General features: G+C 34.4%; 1 protein-coding gene across 1 annotated transcript in view; it reads right to left on the bottom strand.

Annotated features, from left to right (window-relative positions):
* ROCK2 (Rho associated coiled-coil containing protein kinase 2) overlaps window positions 1-27,530 on the bottom strand; it is a 142,516-nt gene that overhangs the window by 56,267 nt on the left and 58,719 nt on the right. Inside the window, 2 exon segments of the mRNA XM_036872594.1 lie at window positions 2,266-2,526; window positions 13,986-14,123. Of these exon segments, the coding sequence (XP_036728489.1) occupies window positions 2,266-2,526; window positions 13,986-14,123 (399 nt within the window).

Raw genomic sequence — 27,530 nt, 5'->3', positions numbered from 1 at the left:
AGATACACAACACAGGTTAATTCACAAAGGAGACTGAGAAGTATATGGAAAAAGGTTTGACATCAACTGTTAAGATTAATAAAAAGTTTAAAAGATACTACTTTACACACCAATGGAATTTAGTAAGATTTAGAGAGTGAATAAAAGGAAAGGTGAGTGAGGATACGGGGAGACAGGATCTCTCATGCACTATTAGCAAGAGGTGATAACATTTACAGCCATTCTGGAGACCAGGTAATACTTCATGTATCCTCTGAGATCGTAGTCTCACTTCTAGGGTTTATATTTAGAGGAAACCCTTGTCCAAATAGACAGACACGAGACACGTATGAAAATGTTCAACATGGTACTGTTGGTAACAGGGAGCTGGATGTGACTTAGGAATCCAACATGAGGGGGAATAATAAGTAAAATTAAGAGATACTATGGAATACCAAAAAGCAGTGAGCTACTTTACATATATCAGGAATAGACATAAAACAATGTTGCATGAAAAATGTTAACAAGAAAATGACAACAATCCGTTATACTATTTATACATAAGTACACTATACTAATAGTCTCTAAGAGCTTATAAACACATTACAATGGCTGTGTATTAGGGGAAAAGAGAATAAGACAAAAACTGAAAGGGGAAAAACAATTAAAAAAAAACAAAACAAGATGGGGCCTTTGTGTATACTACTAATGACAATAAGCTGTGAGCCAAGGAGCATAATTAACGGAACTATACGTACCTGAATTAAAAATAGTAAACAAAATTATATATACCATATTTTTATTTTGCCTTATAAAGAGACAATTTAAGATATTTAAATAGCTGAATTTAGTATTCACTTACATGCTTATAAAATTATCTTGTAAACAACATATTCTGTCCTGTTCTTCTACTCTCACCCTCTACACCTTCTTTCCTTAACCACCTTTACCTATCCTAAAAACACGTGGTGAGATTTCTCTGCACCCTCCCAAAAGTTTTCGGTTTAATGAAAATCAGAATACACTCATAGATGTGCAGCACATAAACATCATTCGTTATGTATAACAGACATTAAAAAGTTTAGCATTCTATTAGAAAATTATTTCTACTTTATTTTCATTAAATACGATTTTCACTGTTAATCACTTCATACTGTAGAATGATAAATACCACAAGAGGGAGCTTTGGGTACAATCAAATACTCTACCTACTAAACATTAATGTATGCAGAACACAAACATAGTAATACTCTATGAAGAAGACCAAAGAACCAAAGGGACGTTACATTTTAGCTGGGCAGACAGAGCGTACAATCCTAGATAGATAAAAGTGGCCTGTGAAGTACAGCACAAATTCTAAATAAGTAACGTTATGGAAATTATGACAGAGAGTGATCAGTCAGGTCAGGGTTATCAGGCAGCACTTTCTATATGAGGTAAAAGTCTGAGCTGAGCTTGGAAGACTATGGATCACTGATGATGGTAGGACAATGAATAAAAGTGAATATCACACAGGAGGCATAAATAAGTTAAGAAGTAAAGAGAAAAGAAAATCAGCTTAATTCAAAATAAACATATTGACAAGATAATTAACAAGAATACATAGGAAATAAAACATGATCCCTCCCCATTAGGAATTACTGCCAGGAATTACAGTACACTTACAGAGAAAAAGACAAGGGATATAAATTTTGCAACAAAAATAAATCAACACCATAGTTAGCTATGAAGTTAATGCTACTGAATCAATTAATCATAATATGAATTGTTCAACAGGTAAAGCACAACAATAAACTTGCCCCCAAGTTTATTCTATGTGGTTGATACAGATGGGGTTGGTAGGAGTTGGTAAATTTCTACCTTACCTCTTTTTTTAAAGGAAAAATACAGAAATAATAATGATGATAGAAATACCCATGTACCTTAATTTATATTTTGTGTCCTACTTCTTCACCTAGATCATTATATACATGAACTAGTTTTGACTGGTAGCAAATGTTTGTCAAGATTCTATGAGGAAGATAACTATTTATCTGATAACTAGTTATTTGAGTTCTTATTTCTCTTGGATTCACCAAATCTACAAACAAAGTACTCTACAACTATATGAATGATTAGTAAGTAAATGTTTTGATTTGGATATTTTATTACCTTGCCTGAGTCATTACACAGTTAGCAAAACTAAATTTATCTTTGTTTAAATCTATGAAGTCCAGATTTCAAGTGTTCCTTTATTTTTGTCTCTCAAAAAACTAGCATTTTTTTTTTTACTTGCTTGTTACTTACTTCATCCATCTTCATACATGTGCCAAAATCTGCTAATTTTAGATGTCCATGTTTATCCAAGAGCATGTTGTCAGGCTTCACATCTCTGTGAATTAAACCCATGGAGTGTATGGCATCCAAAGCAAGAACAACTTCAGCAGTATAAAATTTGGCCCATTTTTCAGGTACATCATAGTTACTCATAAGGTTTACAAGGTCTCCACCAGGCATGTACTCCATTACCATGTACAGATACTTATCATCTTGAAAGGCACAAAAGAGCTGGAAAACAAAACAAGAAGGAAAAAAAATTTTTTTTAATTTAAAAAAAGAAAAGAAATGAAAGAACGAAAGAGAGAAAGAAAGAAAACCAAAACCATTAAGAGAACAAAACCCCAAAGCTATTACTGCTATTGAAAAAGATAAATTATTGTATAACCAAAACAGAGTTAAACTTTAGGAAATCTGTGATTTTAGATTTGGACATCTTTAATGGAAAAAACGTTATCAAATAAAACTTTTATATGGGTATCTTCTTCATGCTTACTAACAAAATATGCATAAATGTATCATTTTCCCTCTTGGAGAATACAGGAATCTACTTAAATAGAAATATTTTAAAAGAGAAACAGATTAAGAATGAGGAACATAAAAGGTGAAAGAATGACAAAAGAATAGATAATAAAAAAATGCCCAGCTTTCTGAAAACAAAACAAATTACTGCACATAACTCACAAAGAAGAGAGCTGAGGAAGCAGGAGAGGTTTAGAAAAACCTAAAATACCAGATTCAATAGATATAAGAAGAGGGAGTAAGTCCCATACCACTGGGAAGAGTAATTTGTAGCCACATTTGGAACTGGGCCTTCTCCTCTCTTCCCTTCCCCATCATCTTGCTCATAATCAACAGCAAGTGGCAGTGATACCTGTACTCAGACTAAAGCAGTGGCACTGGGACCAGAGAAATAGGACACCAAGCTAGGTTGCTACTGATCCCCTGGAGAGACAAGAGAAACCACAAATTCAGAAGGAAAGGTATCTGTACATTTCACCCAACGACATGTCCCACCCCTCCTGAAAGCAACCAATGTAAACAGAAAAGATTTCCACAAATAGGAAAAAGAACAAAACCAAGAATCAACATTTCAGAAAAAATCAGTATCATGAAATAGAGGCAAAGCAATTCAAGAAACAGAAAGTTAACAGTCAAGGAAATGCTTAAAATAGGACAAACTAAGAACAGCTTTAAAAATGTAAAAATCAATACCCTCAAAAGAGTAACATCAATTAAACAATAGGATGATATGGGGAAAAAATCTGAAGCTTTGGAATTAAATATACAACTGATGATACGTGAAAAACAAATTACAGAGCTTGAAAATTGAGCAAAGTAACTTTCTCTGAAGACACTGAAGGATTCAGAGATGAAAAACAGAGCAATGTTAGCAAAGCTCCGACATCTAAAAGCAGTCTGGAAGAGAGAAAATAGACCAGAAGAAAAAGAAAAAAAAGAAATAGCAAACAAAAACTTCTAGAAATGAATAAAGTCAAAAATCTAAGATTGAAAGATCTCAAATGAAACAAGAGAGAAACTAAGACAGTCAGTGCTAAACTCTCAGAAATCCAACAGAAAAATTCTAAGAGTTTCCAAAGACAAAAAGTACCTTATGTACAAAAACATAAATCATATTGTCAACAAACATCTCAGCCAACACAGAATACAAAAAACAGAGCTGTATCTTCGAAACTTTCAAGGAAAATAATTTTGATCCTAGAATACGGCAGTTTAAAAAAATCAATAAGATGGCAAAATAAATATGTATTACATCATTCATATTCTTAGAAATCTGATAACAAACCACTTCTGAAAGAACTGTTCAAGGATATAGTTTGACACAATGAATAAATCCAAGTAAGAGAATTACGTGAGACCTAAGAAAAAGGGACAAATAAAGAATCCAGAAAAGCTTATTACTGACATAAAATTAAATATTTATTTGAGAGAGTCAAGCCAAAATCAGAATAATTTTAAAATGGAAGGTAGTGAGGGGCTTCCCTGGTGGCGCAGTGGTTGAGAATCTGCCTGCCAATGCAGGGGACATGGGTTCGAGCCCTGGTCTGGGAAGATCCCACATACCGCGGAGCAACTGGGCCCGTGAGCCACAACTGCTGAGCCTGCGTGTCTGGAGCCTGTGCTCCGCAACAAGAGAGGCCACGATAGTGAGAGGCCCGCGCACCGCGATGAAGAGTGGCCCCCCGCTTGCCGCAACTGGAGAAAGCCCTCGCACAGAAACGAAGACCCAACACAGCCATAAATAAATAAATAAATAAATTTAAAAAAAAAAAAAATGGAAGGTAGTGAGATGCAGGGAAGAAAGGGATGAAAAGGCATAAGGCTGGTTACCAAATTGAGAAAGTGTGTGTGTGTGTGTGTGTGTGATGCTATTAACTCTAAATGACAAAAGGAAAGATGTATATAAATGGAGAGACACACTCATGTTCCTGGATAGAAAGACAATAGTATAAAGACGGCAATTCTCTCCAAACTGATCCACAGAATCAATGCAAACTCTAAATCCCAGCAAGTTTTTTTTCCAGAAATTAACAAATTGATAATAAAATTTCTATGGAAATGCAAATAACCCAGAGGAGCCAAAACTATCTTACAACAGAATAAAGCAGGAGCACTTATACTTCCCAGTTTCAAAACTCAAAACAAAACTAATGTTTTCAGGACAGTATTGGTATGGTATAAGGACAGACATATAGATCAATGGAACAGAAGTGACAGCCTAGAAATAACCCTTATATTTATAGGTCAAGAGATTTTTTTTTTAAACAAAGGTGCCAGAGTAATTTAGTGGTGAAAGAACAGTCTTTTCAATAAATGGTGCTTGAACAATTGGATATTCAAAGACAAAAATATGAACATTTTTAGACCCCTACTTCACATCATACTCAAAAATTAACTCAAAATAGATCACAGGACTAAATTTAAGAGTTAAAACTAGAAAAACCTTATGAAAAAACAAAGGAGAAAAATATTTTATCACCTTGGATTAGGCAAAGATTTCTTCTAACACCAAAAACACAATTGACAAAATGAAAAACTGACACATAAGATTTGATCAAAATAAAAATTTTCTGGCTTCAAAAAAATCCTATTAAAAAATGAAAAGACAAATCACAGGTTGGAAAAAATACTAACAAGTGATATATATGATAAAGTATCTAGACTACATAAAGGACTCCTACAACTCAACAATAAGGCAAGTACATAATTTTTTAAAGGGCAAAAATGTGAATAGACATCTCACCAAAGATACATGAGTGGTCAATAAGCACATGAAAAGATGTTAGTCATTGGGGAAATTCTAATTAAAACCACAATGAGATCCCACTTTATACCCACCAGAATGGCCATAATAAAAACAACAGAAAACATCAACTGTTGGCAAGAATATGGAGAAACTGGAACCTCATCTATGCTGGTAAGAACGTAAAATGTCACAGCCACTTTGGGAAACAGTTTGGCAATTTCTTAAAAAGTTAAACATAAATTTCCCACATAACTAAGAATTCCACTCTCAGGTACCTACCCAAGAGAAATGAAATATGTCCACAAAAGACTTGTATGCAAATGTTCATAGCAGCACTATTCACTATTTATAATAGCCCCAAGTGGAAACAATTCAAATGTCCCTCAAATGGCAGAGGGACAGACATAACGGGGTGTGTCCACATACTCTCTCCAGCGCAGCTGCGTGTACTGCAACACAACTCTGGTGCCAGGCACCTAGGGTTAGCATCACATGCCACAGGCTAAGAGGCCAGTCCTTCACAAGCCCCTCACTTCAGACATCAGCTGTCCTTCTGTACTTTGGAAGTCCCCAAGCCACCAGCATTTCTGATTAACTAACTACAAATTCTGGAGTTCCCATGACCCACTCAGGTTCGATAATTCACTGGGTTGACTCAAAGAATACAGGAGAGCACCATATATATGATCAAAGTCTTACTGTAAAGGATACACATAAGATGAGGTCTGGGAGGGAACAGAGCTCCTGCAACTTCTCCTTGTGGAATCAGGGTGAATCACCATCCCAGTACACCAATGTCTTCACCAACCAGGAAGCTCCACTGAGTGTCAATGTCCACAGCTTTTATTAGGGTCTCATTATATAGGCATGATTAATTAAATCATGGGCCATGCGATTAAACTCAATTTCCAACCCCCTTCCAGTACCCCGAAGGATGGAAGGCTGAAAGTCCCAATCCTCTAATCACGTGCTCATTCTTTCTAATGATCAGTCCTCATCTCATCCAAAAGTTATCAAAAGGCCACCAGAAGTTGTCTCATTAGCATAACAAAGACACTCTTAACACTCAGGAAATCCAAGAGCTTTTGAAGCTCTTGTGCTAAGAACTGAGAACAAACACCAAATACATTCTTGATTAAACCACATAGCATAGCTTGGCTATGCTATTCAGCATTAAAAAGAAATGAAATACAAGACATTCTACAATGTGCATGAACTTCAAAAATAGTATACTAAGGGAAAGAGACAACATGTTGTATGATTCCATTTTTCTGAAATGTCCAGAAAAGGCAAATTCTGGAGACAGAAAGCACACTTGTGGTTACCTGGGGCTGGAGGGGAATGGGAAATGACTGTAAGTAGGTATAAGTGATCATTTGGGGATGATGAAATGTTCTAAAAATCAGGTTTTAGTGATGGGTTCACAACTCCATAAATTTCCTAAAAATCATTTAATTGTACAAGTTGATCGCAAACAATTTAATTATTTGTAAGATACGAAAACTGGAAACAACCCAAATGTCTATGAACAGATGAACAGATAAACAAACTGTCATATATCCACACAATGGAATACTATTCTGCAATAAAAAGAAATGAACTATTGATATATCGCATCACGGATAAATCTCAAAACAATTTTGTTGAAGAAAGCCAGATGCGATGGGATTAAAGTTTGATTGAACACTGCAGAAAAAAAGATCAGTGAACTTAAAGACACAGCAGGGGTCCCCCCGTCCCCCCACCCCAGGCCACTGACTGGTACCAGTCCACGGCCTGTTAGGAACCAGGCCAAACAGCAGGAGGTGAGCGGCGGGCCGGTGAGTGAGCGAAGCTTCACCTGCTGCTGACAGCACCGCCTGAACCATCCCCTCCACCCCCACCCCGTCCGTGGAAAAACTATTTTCCATGAAACCGGTCCCTGGTGCCTAAAAGGTTGGGGACTGCTGAGACACAGCATAAAAACTATACAAAATGAAGCACACCTGAAAAACAAAAACAAAAACAGACTGGGGAAAGAAAAAAAACAGTATCAGTTACCTGTGGGACAACATCAAGCAAATTACATATGTGTAACTGTAGTCTGAGAAAGGGGTTGAGGGGTAAATGGATGGAAAGTGAGACAGAAAAAATATTTGAGAAAATAGTGGTCACAATTTTCTCAAACTTGGTAAAATCTGTAAACCCAGAGGTCTAAGAAGCCAGTCAGGGTTCATATCCAAAATAAAAACAATTCCTACAAATCTTTTTTTTCAACTGACAGACAACCTAATGGGAAAACGAGCAAGAGACTTAAACAGGCATTTCACAAAAGAGAATATTCAACTATGAAAACGTAATAAATCTCACCAATAAACTGGAGTAACCTGGATAAGAGATATTCAATGGTTTCACTTATATAAAGTTCAATAAACAGGAAAAATATAGTTTCTGAGTGCTTGTTTAGGTGGTATACTGGAAAGAAAACAATGAAACAATTACTAATAAAGCCAGAAGAACGTTTATTTTGGGGGGAACACATGGAGGTAGTGATTGGGAAAGAGCACAAGGGGACTTAACCGAGTACATACTGGCAATGTTTATTTTTGACCTGAGTTGTGAATACATGGGTGTTTCCTTTGCAATAAATCATTCTGCTGCTTTTTTATGTACTTTTCTATGCATGTTACAAATAAAACCATTTTAAAAAAATAAGCAGAACTCAAAGAGAAACTTATAACTTCAAATGAGTTTATAGGTATCTCTCCTTATCCTCCCATTATCCAATATTCAAACAGAGATATCTGTATTGGAAAATAAGGACTGACAATAAAAGTCAGGAAGGTAAAGAAACTAGAAAAGAACAATATAAACCCAAAGAAAACAGTAGCTAGAAAAAAAATTTTTTTAAGCAGGAAATAACTAAAAAGAAAGCCAAAAAGTATATTTTGTAAATAAAACGAAAAACACGTTACGACCAAAAAGTTTACAAATATGCCATTCAACAGAAAAGTGAAAGAGAAGACAGAGTCACAGAAAATATAAACAGACTCAAGAAATTTAAAAACCTGAATCAGTCAACAATCATATGAAAAGTTAAAAGGTTGGTAGACGATCCAGTTGGGAAGGAGGGAGGGAGAAATTTAAACACAGAAATGGCATAAATTAATTTTAGGATAGCAGCTATCTCTCAGAAGAAAGGCAGGGAAAAAAGATTGGGCCGGAGAACAAAAAGTATTTCAATCACTTTGCTGTACAGTAGAAACTAACACAACATTGTAAATCAACTATATTTCAATAAAATAAATATTTTTAAAAAGTATTTCAACAGTTCTTGTAATGTTTAGTACTTCAAAATTAAAAGATTAAAATTAAGTATGGTAAAATTTGCTAAATGTGTGTAAGACTGAAACCAAAGAAAGTTTCAAGATGCCTTATTTGTTAGACAAGCAAGAAAAGCTATTTACCAATGGTGAATACTTAAATTGCGTTTGGTTGGTTTTGCATCAGCTGAAAAAATGTGTCTAGAGAAAATCAACTTTAAGACTAAATCTTTCAGCAACAATAGTTGCTCAAAGAGTTGAAAACACTGGGAGCAATATTAATCATCAATTTAAAAACAAGACAAATGATTTCAAGTGTTTTTCCTTGACTCTTGATGAGTCAACAGATATTATTAATACTATTCAGTAGTTACTATTTATTGGAGGAGTGCCAAGTTTGAAGTTGAATACAGAATTAGCCTCTATGAACAGTCCGCATAGATCAACTACAGAAAAAAATACCTTAAAAGAAGTTGAGCAAACATTAATTCAGTACAACCTGAAGTAATACCTGGTAAGGTGTGTTACAACAGATGCTGGTAAAAATATATGTGGAACAGAATAAGGCTTAGTTGGACAAATTTACAAAGCTTGTGAAAATGTATGCTGTTCAAAGTCTATGGTTATTTTTCGTAATATTGATCAACAGGTACAGTGTGGAAAATATATTTGAATCTCATGTGTTAATAAATAAGTAGTATTGATGGTGTTATTTGCCCTTGTTGACTTAACCATCACCATCAGTTCTGTGAATTTTTGCCAGAAATAGAAGCTGAATATCCTGACTAACCCTGCTACACAGCAGTTCAATGGCTTAGCAGTGGTAAAGTTTTACTGCAATTATTTGAGCTCAGAGGTGAGACTGAAATTTGTCTGATCAAGAACCACCCTCAACCACTATGACTGAACTGAATAGCTTTGGAAATTAGCTTTAGCTGCAACTTGATAATGTTTCTTAATACCTAAATGACCTAAAATGGCAAGGCAAAACAGCGCTATATGCAAAACTTATTCTATGACACAATCATTTTTATGACAACTAACATCAAGCTACTGTATATACTTTCCCATGCTATCAGAATCAAAACAATACATGAGATCTCCATTCCTACACAAATTTGCAGTGGATATACTTTCTGATCTCAGACTACAGTCTCACAGTTCCAGCAGCATTTTTTGGACATGAATGTAAGTGCAAAGGAAATATCCATTAAAAAATCCATTTGAACTTTGCAACTGAGAAGCTTCTACCCAACCTTCAATTGGAATTGATTAACCTGCAATGTAATGACAGTGCTAAAAGGTAAACATCAAGAGAAGAATTTAACAGAATTCTGTAAACGCCTTCCAAGTGACAGATACGCTCAATCAAAACTACGTACTCAAGGTCAACATCAAGAGTCACAAATGATAGAGTAGTATGTACCCTTGATATGATGTGATGAAAATGGCACTTTACCTCTGTAGTTTTTCTCTCAAAAACCCATAACCCTGGTCTAAATAATGAGGAAAACATCGAATTCCAGTAACAGAGCATACACATCCTACAATAAAACTGAGAAGTATTCTCAAAGCTATAAAGGTCATCAAAAACAAGAAAAGTCAGAAACTGTCACAGCCAAGAGGAGCCTAAGAAGATATGATAACTAAATGTAACATGCTATCTTGGTTGATCCTGGAACAGAAAAAGCACATTTGGCAAAAACTAGGAAAAATCTGAATAAATTATGGACTTTAGTTACTAATAATGTATCAATATTGGTTCATTCATTGTAACAATGTACCTTACTAAAGCAAGATGTTAGTGATAGGGGAAACGGTACAGGGGGTATACGGGAGTTCTCTACCATCTGCTCAATTTTTCTGTAAATTTTTAAAACTGTCTAAAACTAAAGCCTACTGATAAAAAATAAATCATATGCTGGTGGATGATAGTATTTAGCAGTAACTAGCTGTGTGAAAATATATTTTCTGATAAGATAAATATGTAAAATCTTTTTATACATCAGTATTAATAGAACATCTACAATCGATTTTGATAGGAAACACTAATTGTGAACCCCAATTTTGCAAACTGTTATTGCCTCAGAAAATAATTTCACTCTTCTCCCTAATAGGCCTGTATTTTTTCAATTGTATTATTATATTTTGAATTTCTTCAATAAAAAATTTGTACAAATTTGTTTGCTTGTTATGTAAGTACCTACATAATATCTTTGATTTTGCCTCTTGGGCCACAAAGCCTAAAATATTTACTATCTAGTTCTTTACAAAAAAAAGTTTGCCAATTTCTGGTGTGACTGAAACAAGACTCGCCATGACTGCTGTTGAAGCTGAGTGAACAATACATGGGGATTCAATATACTTTCTTTCTTCTTTGGGATATGTTTGAAATGTATCATGATAAATTTTAAAAATTAAAAAATATATCATTAAATACACTGAAATTTTTCCTTGAAAGATTTGCAGGCAAGTTCAAACAAGCCTCATGGAATGAATAGTTTCTACTTTATATAAACTGTACCAAAGCTCAGAAGAAAGTGGTGTGCTTTTCAACTGTGTCTGTTAGGGTGATCTCACTATGATATGAAAACCAACCAGAAGAGCCTATGTTAAAAATAAATTAAATTAAATTAAAGGTCATATGTCACTTATGCAAATAGATGGATAATTACTTAAAATGTAAGTAAGTCAAATTTGGTATTCTATTGAAAATATCATACTATAGCAAATAGCACTTACTTTAGATTTTACACTACCCTGAAATTTATTTTTTGTGTGTACTATAATAACAGCTTAAGCAAGAAAACCATCTCAAAAGATGATGAAGGAAACATTTCAAATACTTTAACATTACTCCTGATAAAAAATATTTGATAAGCTAAGAACAGATGGGCAGGCCAAATCCTTTACTGTCTTAACCAGAAAGCTTCAGCAAACATCAGATTTAATAGTTAACCATCAGAGCTCTACCCACTGAAGTTTAAAATAAAAAAGGATGAAAAATTTCTACTATTCAATGCTACACTGAAAGACCGAGCCAATTCTATTTTTCTTTCGTATGTTGAATATCTACATATTTTAAAAATTATTTTCTTATACATAAGTTTCTTCTGATCCTATTTTGGGGGAAAAAGTAATATGGCTTTACTGAAGATCAATCTCTATACAAAGAGATATACTATTATTGTTATGGGAAGACCTAATAGTTCAAAATAATAAAAACAACCCACCCCCCCAAAAAAAGCCTACCAATTAAAGCAATGCAAGTCAAAATTTTAACTGTATTTTTTAACAGAATGAAAGGCTGATTCTAACTTTATAGAGAAAAATTTTAAGAACTGCCAAAAAACTATTATAAAAGGAGAATAATGAGAGGAGACATGCCCTACCAGATACCAAAATAAATGAAAAACTACAGAAATTAAAACAATGATTTTAGTGTATAAACCAATAACAAATCAAAGTAATGGCAAACAGTCAAAAGAGAAATTCATGTGTATACATGAATACACATGAATGATATACAGGACCTTTCATTTACTTCATGGGGAAAACATGGGCTTTTCCACAAATGGCACTGGGGAAACTGGCTACCCATTTGGGAAAAACAAATCCTACTTCATAATAAAAATAATAAATTCCTAGTGACTTAGAAATAGAACCCCCCCGAAAAAATAAAAATATAAAAAGTTAAAGAAAGTATAAGAGAATATTTTTATAATCTTGGGGATTATAAACTCCTCATCTTAGGGATGGGGAAAGTGTTGCCAGCAAAAATTAAAATATACAATCTACAGATGTGACTACATCTAAATTTAAAAATTCAATAAACAACAGACAATAGTCCAAGAGAATATATTTCCAACATATATAACAAAGGATTAATATCCATAATGTATTAACATGCTAACAAACCAATTTTTAAAAAGCAAAACAACACATTAGAAAATGGGATAAGCAGTGGAGAAGGAATACAAATTACTAATAAGCATACGAAATATGCTGAACCTCATAATAAAAAAATGCAACTTAACACAATAACATCTTATTTCTCAAGGATGCAACTAATAAAAATTTAAAATAATTACAATATGCAGCATTTGCTAAAAATTTAGTGAAATAAAACATCTATTGGACAATTAGAGTGTAATATAAACTTGTAAAAAACCTTTCTTTACAAGGCAATTTGGCAATATCAAACAAAATGCCCAATGTGCACACCATATGTCCTAGCAATTCCAATGCTAGGAATCTATTCTAAAGAAATATTCACACATGTACAAAAGATGGACCTACAAGCAAGGTTAACTCCATGAGAAGGACAGAAAATGTACAAGACAGGTCTGGAACACTCTGTTATGTGTCAAGACGGCAAGCTAGCTATCGAAGACTAACTAAGGCTCTGTCAAAAGGACTCAGAGCCAACCTGAACATGATCACTGCCAAAGATGTCACAATTTGAGTATGAATAAGATAAAGGACTGAAACACATCAAATAGGTTTTAAGTCCATGAGTTTAAACTGATACTTCTCCCAAATTGGTCACCTTTGAGGATAAAAGTAAACTAATCCCTTATTTTGAAAACTGGTAAATACAGGGAAAGAATAAAGTATTTATCCTGTCCTTCCTCTGTGACCTGTACTACTGGGTAACCAAGTAAATTCCTTACTTCACAGTCAAATAAAAGGCTGAATTAGGAATCCCAAGAATGTCTTACATTATAGGTAATAAGAGAATTTTCAAAAATTTTAATGTAGAATTTTTCCCCCTCTTCAAGATAAGCTGATTATTGTTCCTATTATGTAAATCATGAGAAAGAGTAGGTGGAGAACAATGGCATATTGGTAATCAATCCAATTCTTTATAAAGGAATTAAAAAAGAGAAAGTTGCAAGTAATACTTGCTTTTATACAACAATTAAGTATTACATGTCATTTCTATATAACACACTATTTAGGAAGATTAAACAAGTGTAATGAATCAGATCTTATTAAAAAATAACTGCACTGTCATTATGTGAATGAGATGTAGGACTTTCAGCATGCAAAATCAATTCTTAAAAATAATAAGCACTTATAAAAAGGGGAAATAAACTTATAAAAGTTAGTATGCTTACCTGAACCACCCAGGGACTGTTGGCAAAGGCCATAATATCTCTTTCCTCCCAGAAAAAAGCAGAATCTGACCTTTTTATCATTTCAAACTTACTAAGAAGCTTCATAGCATAAACTTTCTGTGATGCCTTATGACGAACCTGTTGATTTTTTAAAACACAAGAATTAATTCTTTAATTTTATGAGAAAATGGTGAACAACAGATCATACTACAATGCTGTTCTTAAAAGACTTTAGTTACAAACAAAATGATCCTTAGCTAACTAATAAAAAGTAAAAACATAACATTTTTAATGAAAGAGAGGAGAAAATTCCCCACAGCCTAAATATTTCATGAAATATACAATACCTTTAAATGCTAGATTCAATATATAACTACCTCATTTCATCTAAATAAAACTGAATTCATGAAGCTTCATTCCCTGTTAATTAAGCTAACCAATTTTAAGAATAAGATGTTGTTAAATGAGAAACTTGTAAGATATGTACATGTATCCATCACGATCTGACCATAAGAACCTAGTAAATTTAGATATCAAGGGTTATTTGTGATTTTGTTAAGTCATCCTTATTTCTTCCTAGGTATCCTATTTAAAAGCTTATTTTTTTTTAAGGGAAAAACTACCAATAATATGGTTATTTGATCAATTCTTATCTTCTTCATTAGACTGCTAATTCCGTAAGGGCAAGGACAGTGTCCATTTTTGACCATCATTTAAATTCTAGAATATAACATAGCAAACTCTACCACAGAGCCAATAAATATTTAATGAATGATTATAAAAGTTAACATCTACTGGATAATTAATAATAAATAATAACTGCTAACATTTATACTTGGATATCTAGTAGGATGACCAAAACTGAACTCCAAATCTTCACCCCTGAGTTTATTTCTCCTATAGTCTTCCCTATTTTAGTAAATGGCATCTTCATTCTTCTAACTGCTCTGGCTATAAACCTCTGGCTCCTCTTTTTCTCATATAGCTCATAAAAACTCATCAGCAAATCACGTCAGTCCTACCTTCAAACAGTTTCAGAACCCAGCCATTTCTAACTACCTCCGCTGATACCACCCTGGTCCGACATTTTTTACAGGCATACGTTGTTTTATTGCACTTTGACTTACTGTACTTTGTAAATATTACATTTTTTACAAATTGAAGGTTTGTGGCAACACTGTGTCGAGCAAGTCTGTTGGTGCCATTTTTCCAATAGCATTTGCTTACTTCATGTCTCTGTCTCACATTTTGGTAATTCTCAAAATACTTCAGACTTTTTCATTGTCATTATTATATTTGTTATGGTGATCTGTGATCAGTAACTGTTCTGGGGTGCCCCAAACCATGCTCATATAAGACAGCAAACTTAATCAATAAATGTTTTATGCACTCTGACTGCTCCATTCACCTGCTGTTCCCCTGTCTCTTTCCCTCATCTTGGGCCTCCTTATTCTCTGAGACACAACAATATCGAAATTAGGCCAATTAATGATCCTGCAATGGCCTGTAGGTGTTCAGATGGAAGGAAGAGTCCCACATCTCTCATTTTAAAGCAAAAGCTAGAAATGATTAGACTTAGTAAGAAAGGCATGATGAAAGCCAAGAGAAGTTGAAAGCTAGGCCTCTTGCACCAGTTAGCCAAGTTGTGAATGCAAAGAAAAAGTTCTTGAAGGAAATTAAAAGTGTTACCCCAGTGAACACACAAATGATAAGAATGCAAAACAGCCTTATTGCTGATATGGAGAAAGTTTAGGTGGTCTGAATAGAAGATCAAACCAGCCACAACATTCCCATAAGCCAAAGCGTAATCCAGAGCAAGGCTGTAACTCTCTTCAATTCTATGAAGGCTGAGAAAGGTGAGGAAGCTGCAGAAGAGAAGTCTGAAGCTAGCAGAAGTTGGTTGCCAGTGAACTTTCCCCATAATGTCAAAGAGCAAGGTGAATCAGCAAGCGCTAATGTAGGAGATGCAGCAAGTTATCCAAAAGGTCTAGCTGAGATAATTAATGAAGGTGGCTACGCTAACCAACAGATCTTCCCTGTACATGAAATAGCCTTATACTGGAAGAAGAAGCCATCTAGGACTTTCATAGTTAGACAGGAGAAGTCAATATCTGTCTTCAAAGCTTCAAAGTACAGGCTGACTCTCACGATAGGAGCTAATGCAGCTGGTGGCTTTTAAGTTGAAGCCAATGTTCCTTTACCATTCCGAAAATCCTAGGGCCTGTAAGAATTATGCCAATCTACTGTCTATGCCTTATAAATGGAACAATGAAGTCTAGATGACAGCACATCTGTTAACAACATAGTTTACTAAATATTTTAAGCCCACTGGTGAGACCTATGCTCAGAAAAAAGATTCCTTTCAAATTATTATTTCTCATTAACAATGCACCTGGTCACCCAAGAGCTCTGATGGAGATGTACGATGATATTAATGTTGTTTTCATGCTTGCTAACACAACATCCATTCTGCTGCCCATGGACCAAAGAGTCATTTCGACTTTCAAGACTTATTATTTAAGAAATACATTTTGTAAGGCTATAGCTGCCATAGACAGCAATTCCCCTGATGGATCTGGGCATAGTCAACTAAAAACTTTCTGGAAAGCATTCACTACTCTAGATGCCAGAAGGACATTCGTTACTCAAGGGAAGAGGTCAAAATACCAACATTAACAGGAGTTTGGAAGAAGTTGATTCCAACCCTCATGGACGATTTTGAGGGGTTCAAGACTACAGTGAAGGAAGTTACTGCAGATGTGGGGGAAACAGACTCATTGTTCTCTACCCCACAACTCGATTTGTTTTCTTCTGAGAAGACATCATAACTTGCAATTTTTTGATGCTGTTCCATTGTACTGTCTGAGTCCCATATTAGAATGTAAGCTCAACAAAGGTAGGGATTATCCAAAGAGGAAATAGCAAAGGTATACCAGAGAGCAACTGCAATGGGGTTGATAACAAAACAGAGTCACCAGATGTTAAACAGCATTGCAGGCACATTCGATTTCCAGCCAAAAAAAAGAGTGGAGAAACCTTGATGATTTCCTGGACATCAAGGTGAGACATCTTAGGAGAAAGAACCATGCTCTAAAGCAAGGCCTACTCTAGCACTACCTAACAAAGCCTTATAATACCAAACCCTAAAAGATCAAAAGGGGAGTAGAGTCTGGAGTCCTTAAAAGGACTTGGGAAACAACTTGGTCTTTAAACACATCTACATTTACAAAGTAAAAAACTAAGGCTCCAAAAGTTAAGGGTTATCAGCAAGTAACTGGACAGCTTATTAAAATGAAAATCAACACTTGTCAAAGAAAAATAACAAAATTGAGTCTCTATCACATATCAAAAAGGACCTGTACATAATTTAAAAATTACCTGACAGGCAAAGAGGAAAATGTGACTCATCATCAAGAAAAAAGCAGTCAATAGCAAACATCCCCAAAAGATGTTGGATTTAGCTAACAAATACTTTAAATATTTCTTATAAATATGTCCAAAGACCTAAAAGACAGTATGTTAAAGAAAAAAAGGAAAAAATAGTCTCAATGAATGAACAGAAGTAAATACCAACAGAGAAATGGAAACTAAAAAAAGAACCAATTGGAGATTCTATAACTGAAAAATAACTAAAATGTAAAATTCTTTGGAAGGGCTTAACAGAGAATAGAGATAGAAGGACATTCAGTGAACCTGAACACAAATCAATCTAGAGAATAAAGAGAAAGATGAATAAATGAAAATGAATAGAGACTTAAGGGCCTACAAGACAATTTTAAACAGTCTGAAATATGTGTAAATATAAACGGACTAAACACACAATTCACAGGCAGAGATTATGAGAATTAAAGAGCAAAACCTAACCTCATATATTTTAAATATAAGATCAAACAGCTTAAAAATAAAAAGATAGGAAAAGATACACCATGCAAACAGCAAGGATAAGAAAGTAGACAGAGCAATATTAATAACAAAGTAGACTTCAAGGCAAAGAGAAAAAAAGGATAATTCAGATAAAAGGAGTAATAATTCATCAGGAAGGCATTAAAAATTCTAAATATGTTTGTATCTAATAAATAAACTTAAAAACTCATGAAGCAAAAATTGACAGAACTAAAGAAAGAAACAGGCAAATCCTAATTTCAGCTGGAAATTTTAACATCCCTTCTCAGTACTTTATATAACAAATAAATAAAACATCCATATGGATAGAAAGAAAATACAGCCCAGGATGAAAACTGCCTAATCAAATTATAATTAGAAAGGTTATTATATCAATGGGTTATATCACTTATTATTTTGAAATACTTTGAAATTTAAAGTATTTTAAAATATTTTGAAATTTAAAGTGTTTTGATATACTGTAACTTTACATGAAAAGATTCCTATATGCCAAGGGCCAAATAAGTTATGATGAGGGTCACAGATTATATCCATCTTCTATATTAAATTACTAAACTGGAAAAACAATTCCTTTGATTTGTATGGTGTTATGCCATTTATAGAATGCTGAAGATAAATATATGGGAAAGCAATACGAAAACATGGGTGGGAGGGTGGGGGATTAGAGGATGAAGGATCCTAGTCTTAAAAGTAGAAATCCCTTCCACAGTAGATAGACCAGATTCTTACTTAGCAAATTATCTCAAAGCAAATGCTCAGTCCAGCAATGCTTTTAATAAAATGTTGTGGGTTTTTTTTTAAAGTTTAAAACATTACTAAAAAGAGACAGCCAAGGTACTCTCGCTTCTGTATTTATGCCATTCTTCAAATGTTCACTTATTCTAAGAATAAATCGGATTTGAATGTTATCTTAACTTCATTAGAAAAAGCAATCATATAACAGTAAGAGCCAATTAATTTATACCATAATATTATTTATGTTTGACTCAGACCATGACAAGAGTTTTAAGAATTCTGCTATAAAGAACAGCTATGAACAGAAACTAAAAGATATTTGTCAGCTAGTAGGAAATAGTTAAACATTTATTTATGTTTAATCTTTTATATATGAATTAACTAAACAAAAACAAACCTAGAGAAAAGAGCCGTTCATTCAAATAAACAACAACACAGGCATAAGATGATTTTCTGAACATGAGAAAAATGCCTGTTCTTGGTGCTTTATTCTTGGTGATTCTTTATGCAAAACGGTTTCCCTTTCTGTGTTTCCAAAATGCTTACAATAATCTAATATCAAAATTAGTTGTGTACATGTCTGCTTCATAAGCTCCTTTAAGAACAGAATACAATACAAACTTTCATTTGTGAGGCTGCCTAGTGGTTGGCACAATGCTGAATTATCCAATTTAACAAATTCAGCAAAATTATAGCTATGAGATCTATAAAACTTTTAATAAATAAAGACAATTTTGGTTAGATGTTCTAGTTAATGAGGCCTGAATTTCATTTAAACTACTGTAATTGAACACTTTACAGGCTCATAACACAAGAGTCAGGAACCACCAGCTTGTAGTCTTTGACTTTATCTACAGAACAAACATTAAGAGGCAATAGTTGTATTCATGCCAAACGTCTGCCTCATACCTTAAAATACATTAGTACTAGTATTACAAAGTACTACAGTAAAGCACTGTTATTTCAGGAAAGCTGGTTTCCACTGACCTTCCTTGTGAGGATATCTCCTTCTGAATGATTCTATTATAATCTTCCTCAGCATCTCTGTACGTTCCCCTTTGTTCTCTAGCTCTTTCTCCTTTATTCAATATGGATGGATAAATAGATATAGTAGCGATTCATTACAACAATGCAGAGAGTACTGCTTAAAAGCATGGATGTAGATGTCAACAAACCTGGGCAAAAGTCCTAACTATTTATGAATTATGTGGCCAATTCACTTAATCTCTCTAAATTTCAGTGAATTCATCTACTTAAGAATCTCACAGAATTGTTGAAAAGATAAAACAAGATAATGAATATAAATACTTAGCACACAGAATATAGTCAATGAAAATGTTAGCTAATTCCACCATAGACAAATGGAACTCAGTTCATTCTGTTATGAAACTTTACATGTGTCTCCCCTATGTCACTAGTCCATGATTACCTAAAGGACAAAAACATTGCTTCTCTTCCAATGTCTCTATCTGTTAGAGAAAAAATTGCTATATTCCTAGTTTCTAATTTTAAAAGTGGATGAATGCAAAAGTACCAGCTAATTGACTGTATGTATGTGGAAAAAAAAAAAAGATAATAAGGGTCAAAACAGTTAACAGTTTTATCTCAGCTGATGGAATTCTGAGGGATTTTTATTTTCTTAGATTTGTTTGTGTTTTTTATAGCTAATATGTACTTCTTTAAAAAAAATTTTTTTAAAGTAGATGAAACATTCCTAAGTGTAGCTAGAGACATGTTTGAAAAAGTCCTAAAATGGACCTAGATCTCCTAGAACACTTGTGGACAAAAACTTTTGAAACTCATTCTAACCAAAATGCCCCATTTCAGGCTTTAAATTTTATTTATTTATTTTTTTTTAATTTTTACTATTTTTTTTTAAATTTTATTTATTTATTTATTTATTTATTTATGGCTGTGTTGGGTCTTCGTTTCTGTGCGAGGGCTTTCTCCAGTTGTGGCAAGTGGGGGCCACTCTTCATCACGGTGCACGGGCCTCTCATTATCGCGGCCTCTCTTGTTGCGGAGCACAGGCTCCAGACGCGCAGGCTCAGTAATTGTGGCTCACGGGCCTAGTTGCTCCGTGGCATGTGGGATCCTCCCAGACCAGGGCTCGAACCCATGTCCCCTGCATTGGCAGGCAGATTCTCAACCACTGCGCCACCAGGGAAGCCCTAAAATTTATTTTTGATATCAAAAATTACAATAGATTATTTTTACAAAAAGAATCAATGCATCTATTTGACAGATCTGGAACAGTTATTGTGTGCTGCTGGGGTTTCCACTAAAGACACAAGAAAAGCATGTCCTCCTGCTCTCTGCCAGGTCTGGTTGTGGCAGCTAAGATTGAATGGGGGAATACAGGAATTACCAAAACATGGAGGAAGGGAGATAATTTTTACAAATCAGAAATAACCCTGTAACCAGCAAGGAGACTGTTTTACTCCAAAGAGGACTAAAAAACCTGAGTTTACATGACAAGTGTTAGAGAATCATTTCCCATACACTCTTTCCTTCTGGTTGGTTCCACTTTAAAACCTTAGTTTAAAACCATTTAAATTAAGAGCAAGCCAGCAGGAGATTTAAAAAAAAAAACAAAGAACAAGATCCTCATCTCATATCAGCCTTGAGTTCTATCACTGAGAATCTGTATCCCCTTAGCATTCTGGATCCCCAGGGAGCACCTGAGCCCAGGGATCAGGAATAATCACAGTCAATTCACATCAATGAAAACTTTCTACATTTCAGGTTCTGTGTTGTACAGGACATAAAAAGACAAGAAAAATCCAATCACAGATATGATCTAGCTGTACAAACACGTCCTTTACCAATGTTCAAGACTGAATTAACAAATGGCTCCATGGTGAGGGTTCCCCCCTTTCTCCCTGTTGCTCTACAGACATTCCTACTAAACTGTGTACTTGACTAAAGAAGATCATCTTCCCAGATATAGGTGAACTATTTTCAGACACACAGCTATGAGCTCCTGATGGGAATGCCAAAAGTATTGAAAAGACACAGTTCCTGCCCTCAAAAAATTTACAATATAAAAAGATTCAAAGAAGTATACATATAAACTACAGCACAAGGCATAATATGGGAAATTAAAGAAAGCAATCATAATTAAAAGATGCAGACGAGAGAGGGCACACTCAAAGGGTAGGAAGGAAAGCAAAAGGAATCAGGAAACTTCTCTTTTAAAATAAGTACTGAGAGTGAGTGAAACAACATTTTTGGAGGAACAGACAAGTAAACAAGAGCATGCGCTGAAATAAGTAGCCTGCTCAGAAAGGATAGCATGATGGAAAATAAGGGTTAAAAAGATTAATTGGTGATATCTTAAATAAGAGGGCCTAGAAGGCCGGGATGAAGACTTCATGCTTCATTTAGTAGGCAAGGGGGCCATAAAATGCAAAGGAGAGATACAATGAATGTATTTCAGAAGGGTCAATTTGGCAGCAGTTTGTATTAGATAGATCTATACTTCCCACCTTCATGTATCTCATTATAGAGAAGTGGGGAAATAAAGAAAACAAAATGAAACAAAGCATGTATGTTAGAAAAGCCCCATAGTTGATTCTATTATACCCTTATTGGCGTAGGAGTGGTATGTGAAAATACAAGGCTATGAAGTATGGGGAAAAAAGTTTGCCAAATAGTAATGTGGGTTCAGCTGAGCTTGGAGAGCATGAATCTGCAGAAGATTTAATAAATCCAGTCTTGGTATTTTCTCCATCAGCACTCCCAATCCAAAATCAATAGTACAATGGTGAAACTGTTAGCAGAAGTAGAAAACAAAGCAGGACACAAAGTAGGCCCTCATACCTGACTGGGAATGAAAGGGTATCTTGGAGAAAGGCGGTGGCAGTGAATACCCCCCAAAAAGTGGAGAGACTAGAGAAATATTATGAGCAGGACTTACTGAAAAATCAAATATAAGAAATGAGGGGAAGAGAAATCAATAATGACTCCCAATTTTTTGGCTTGAGCATCAACTGGGTTGATGCTAGAGTCATTTATTTATTAAGATGGGAAAATAAGAGAAGGAACAGATTTGTGGAGGAAGAGCAAAGTTAGAGAGGGAATCAAGCATTCTAATTTCACATGTTTTAGATGTCTGTGATACATCTTAATGGAGTTGTCAAATAAGCTACCATGAATATGAGTTTGGAAAGCAAAGTAGAAAGTTCTGAGCAGTAGCTATAAATTTGAGCCTTGACATCACATGGATCGTATTTAAAGTTAGAGGACTGCATGAACTTGCCTTGGGAGAAAATGCAGATCAAAAAAAATAAGAGCCTAGCCTTTGGGAACTACAATACTTACAAGTCAGGTGGAGAATGAACCACTAAGGAAACTGAGAAGGAAGAGCCAGTAATGTAGAAAAAATGGTGTTTCAAGAAAGGAGAACTGAATACTTGTAAGAGGTTAAGATGATAGTGAAACACCATGTAGCCAATAAAATTACATACAAAGTCTATATTGGCACAGAAAACTGGTTATGGCCATAGAGCAAAGAGAATGGACTCTGGAGTCCTCTGCCTAAGTTCAAATCTCAGTTCAACCATTTAGCAGCTGTGTGAACTCTCGCAAGTCATTTATCTTATCTACCTGAATTTCCCCATCTGTAAAATGGGAATAACAGTAGTTATACCATCTAGAAAGACTGTTGTAAAGACTGGTTACTATATACCAATTGCTTAGCAGCCTGCCTGGCATGTTGTAACTGTTATACAAGCGTGTGTTACTATTTACTGTTGCATAAAAAAACACAGGTTGTAAAACCATGTACATAATATGGTCCCTTAATATACATATATTACACATATCTTTAGAAACAGAAAAGTTGGAAAGCGATACATCAAAGTAATAAAAGTAGTTATCTCTCAGTAGTGGGACTGCAGGTGATTTTAAAAAGTATAATGTTGGTTTATTTTATTATTCTACTATGAACATATTTGATGTATAAATAAAATAATTTTTAATTTCAAGGGAGAATAATTAGCATTGATGCAATTTTTATAACTCAATACGGAAAGGTTTCAACTTTCCTAGAATGAAAATAATTAGAATAAAATATAAATATCCACTGAAAATAATTTGACACTAGTTTTGCAACAGTCCCCAAATATTTCTAATCATCAAAGCACTAAAAGATTACCAACAGGCTGGTTACCTTTATGTTTGAAAATGGGAATCGAGAGAAGACATGATAGAGATTTTCATATTTTACCTAATTCTAAGTAACTTAGACCTTTGAGAATGAGAATACATTCATATACTAATCTGTGTAGCTTTAAATAAAACCACCAAGAAAAAATTTAATGTCACATTTTCTTAAGGAGAATGAGTAGACAATATCGCAAAACCAATTAAAGGTTTCCAAACTCCAAAATAATAAGATATAACTTCAAAATAAAAATATTTCCACTGCTACCATGAAAACTTGTTTTTATACATCTCCCCCGAGTAAAGAATCATATATAAGTAATTCCTAACATACACGCATTACATTTAAGAAGATTAATTTATAACTCTACTTTTAGAACCCAGACCACAATTTCTTTCTGAAACTATAACAGTTTCAAAACAAAAGCTCCATGAATGTAAAGGTGCCTTGTCTGAGTAGTTTACCTGTTTAACGTGTTGACGATAGTTATATGTTTATGATGATACTTGACATTTAATAAACATTTGTTAATCAACTAACCAAAGGAATATCTGAAGAACAATGTATATTCTACTAATAGAGAGGAAGACTGTATTTTTACCTTAAGACATTTGCAAGGCTAGAATTTATAACTTTCTTTTTCAAAGAAAAGAGAATTAGTGTCCAAGAAAAGTTAATAAACATAAACAAAAAAAGTAAGCATGCATACCATGGTCAAAAGGTTATCTCACTGAAAAGTTCATCCTAACATACATACATACATACATACTGTAGTGGGGTGAATCATGTGTCCCCCTCACCCACAATTCACATTTTGAAGCTCTAACCTCTAGTACCTCAGAATGTGACTGTATTTGGAGACAGGGCCTTTAAAGACATGATTAAGTTAAAAAGAGGCAGTTAGGGATGGTGCTAATCCAACCTGACTGGAGTCCTTACGAGAAGAGGTGATGAAGGACATACAGAGCGACACACCAGGGATGTGCATGCACAGAGGAAAGACCATGTGAGGACACAGTGAGAAGGTGGCCATCTGCAAGCCATGGAGAGAGACCTTGGAAGAAACTAAACATGCTAACACTTTGATCTTGAACTTCTAGCCTCCAGAACTGTAAGGAAATAAATTTCTGTTGTTTAAGCACAGTCTGTGGTATTTTGCTATGGCAGCCCTAGCAAATTAACATACATAAATATATATGAAAGTAAGAACAAGACTTCTGATTATTTATTCCAAATTAAAACTCATTTAATGCCATAAATCCACAGAAACTGACAATAGTGACAACAGCTAGTATTTACTTGATACCTACAATGTGCCACGTCCATGATAAGTACCACATATGTATAACATAATTTAGTCCTCACAAAACCTCTTATAAAAGTTCTATTATTAGTGCCACTCCAAGATAAAGAAATGAAACCTTTGATGACAGGACATCTGCATACCACAGAACAGAAACAAAAGTAGATGGCTTTGACTGTTTTTCCACAGTACCAGAGTACTTTATGCAAAATATCTATTAAAAGTTGAACATTACTACCTTAACTATAAAAACATGTTTTGTTAAGCCAATATGTGAAATTAGTAAATGAGTCTTTAAAAGGACCTTAACTGCTTTTCCAGCAGGCTCCAATTTTAGCCTACAATTTATTACCTATTCACTATGTGTCAGATACTATTCTAGATATTTTCCATATATTAGCTCATTTCACACTCATAGCAACCTATGAATAATGAACTATTATTATCTTCACTTTACAAATGAGGACACTAAGTCAACAAAGAAGTTAGGTAGTTGAGAGGTCTAGCTCTAGAGTACATGCTCTTTTTTTTTTTAAAGCCAGTTTCACATTTATTTATAAATTCATTTCAAAATCCTTGATTCACCTTTTTTTTTTTTGGCCACACCTCACAGCATGTGGGATGTTAGCTCCCCGACCAGGGATGGAACCTGCACCCCTGCAGTGGAGGCGCAGAGTCTTAATCACTGGACCACCATGGAAGTCACCAGAGTACATGCTCTTAATCAATATATTATACTGACTCGTACTATGTTCCATCAAAATGAGATGTGATAAAATATTCCAAAAGAGTAGAATCCAAAAACAAGAGGGATATTAGATAAAACCATCCATTGTTGTGGACCTTTCATGATATAAAAACATAAATGTACATCTCCTCTGTAGATAGGGGAAAAAAAGACAAAAGACAACAAGCTGAACAAATTTTGCCCTCCTGGGATTATAGAACTTTTCAATCCACAAGAAATGCCTTTTCTGATGAGGAAATCTACACCCAAATAAATTAAATGACTTGTCACTTTCCTGACTGATGACATTTTCACATGTATTCCCTCTGTATTTTAACTCCCACTCTATCCCCACTTCTTCATGTGGCCAACTCCTTTAACTTAACTCAAATGTCACTTTCTCACAGCAAGACCTTTCCTAACTGCCCAGTCTGAGTAAGGCACATTCCTCCATTATTCTCTCTCAGAGCATCCAGATCTTTTCCTTCATAGCATTTATTGTAATCTGAAAAAACTTTACTTGTTTAAAGTAAAATTCTTCCTCTCCTCCACAAAACTACCATTTTCAGCAAGATAGAGGCTATATTACTGTATCTTTAGAGGCTAGCACAGCTCCTGGAACATAACAGATCCTGATTAACTATTTCATTGATGGATATAGATAAATGCGCTGTTTTATGTCTGACAATTAATTGCTAACATTTACTAAACACTTACTATTGAATATATTCCAGGAACTGTTCCAAATGCTTTTTATATATATTGTCACATTTAATTCTTCCAGTAATCTCATGAGGTATAAACACTATTGTTATCTTCATTAACAGATAAGAAACTAAGCACAGAGAGATTAAGTAACTTGTCTGAAGTCACAGCTAGATAGCGAAAGAGTCAGAATTCAACCGTAGGTAGTCTGGACCCTAGCTCTTATACTGTGGTATAGTTGCTGTGACATACCGAAGTTACTTTTACAATGAGAATTTTCTACGTGGAAATTGATTGGTAGGTCCTCTGTGACAACATATCTTTACTTGACCAGAAAAAGCATTTCACAAGGGAAGACACATTTGTACCTACTACTGTAACACTTTCTTCAGATGACTAGGAAAAATAATCATAAAGATGTGCCAAATATGGAACATTCCCTACGTATCTGCCTAACTAACTTATCTTCCACATACGAATCAACTTCAAAAGGCTATGGGAGAAGCACTTGGGCTTTCCCTTTTCAATCTCATTCTTCTTTTTAAGAGTCCCTGCCTAAGGTAACAACCAAGAACTAAAGCCAAAACAAACATGTACAAGCTCTCAGGTCAGGTCATCGAATTAGTGGAACGTTGAAATATTTTTCATTTTTAAAAACATATGACTTTGTTTCTGCATATCCTGTGGCCAAAATGAAATACGGGATGGAAATTAACAACAAAAACAAAAGCCTCTGTTTCTGTTTTCCTTTCCTTTAACATATTGAACTTTAATGATCAAATTAATCTAACACAGAACAATGACTACCCTGACACAAAAACATGACAAGTCAAGGTCTGTCATATTTCCCTCCAAAAATACAACTTCAAATTCTAGTGTTTATTCCCTAACCACAATGAAATAAGTATGAAGAAACAATGTGCCTGTTTCAAATACATGTATTGTATTTGAAACATGCACACAATAGTATGACTCCTATATCAAATACTAAATAATAATAACGGT

This window comes from Balaenoptera musculus, chromosome 13 (assembly GCF_009873245.2).
Source record: "Balaenoptera musculus isolate JJ_BM4_2016_0621 chromosome 13, mBalMus1.pri.v3, whole genome shotgun sequence".
In the NCBI taxonomy this organism is placed as follows: domain Eukaryota; kingdom Metazoa; phylum Chordata; class Mammalia; order Artiodactyla; family Balaenopteridae; genus Balaenoptera; species Balaenoptera musculus.
Note: the sequence above shows the minus strand (reverse complement) of the source record. Positions and strands in the feature narration are given on the sequence as shown.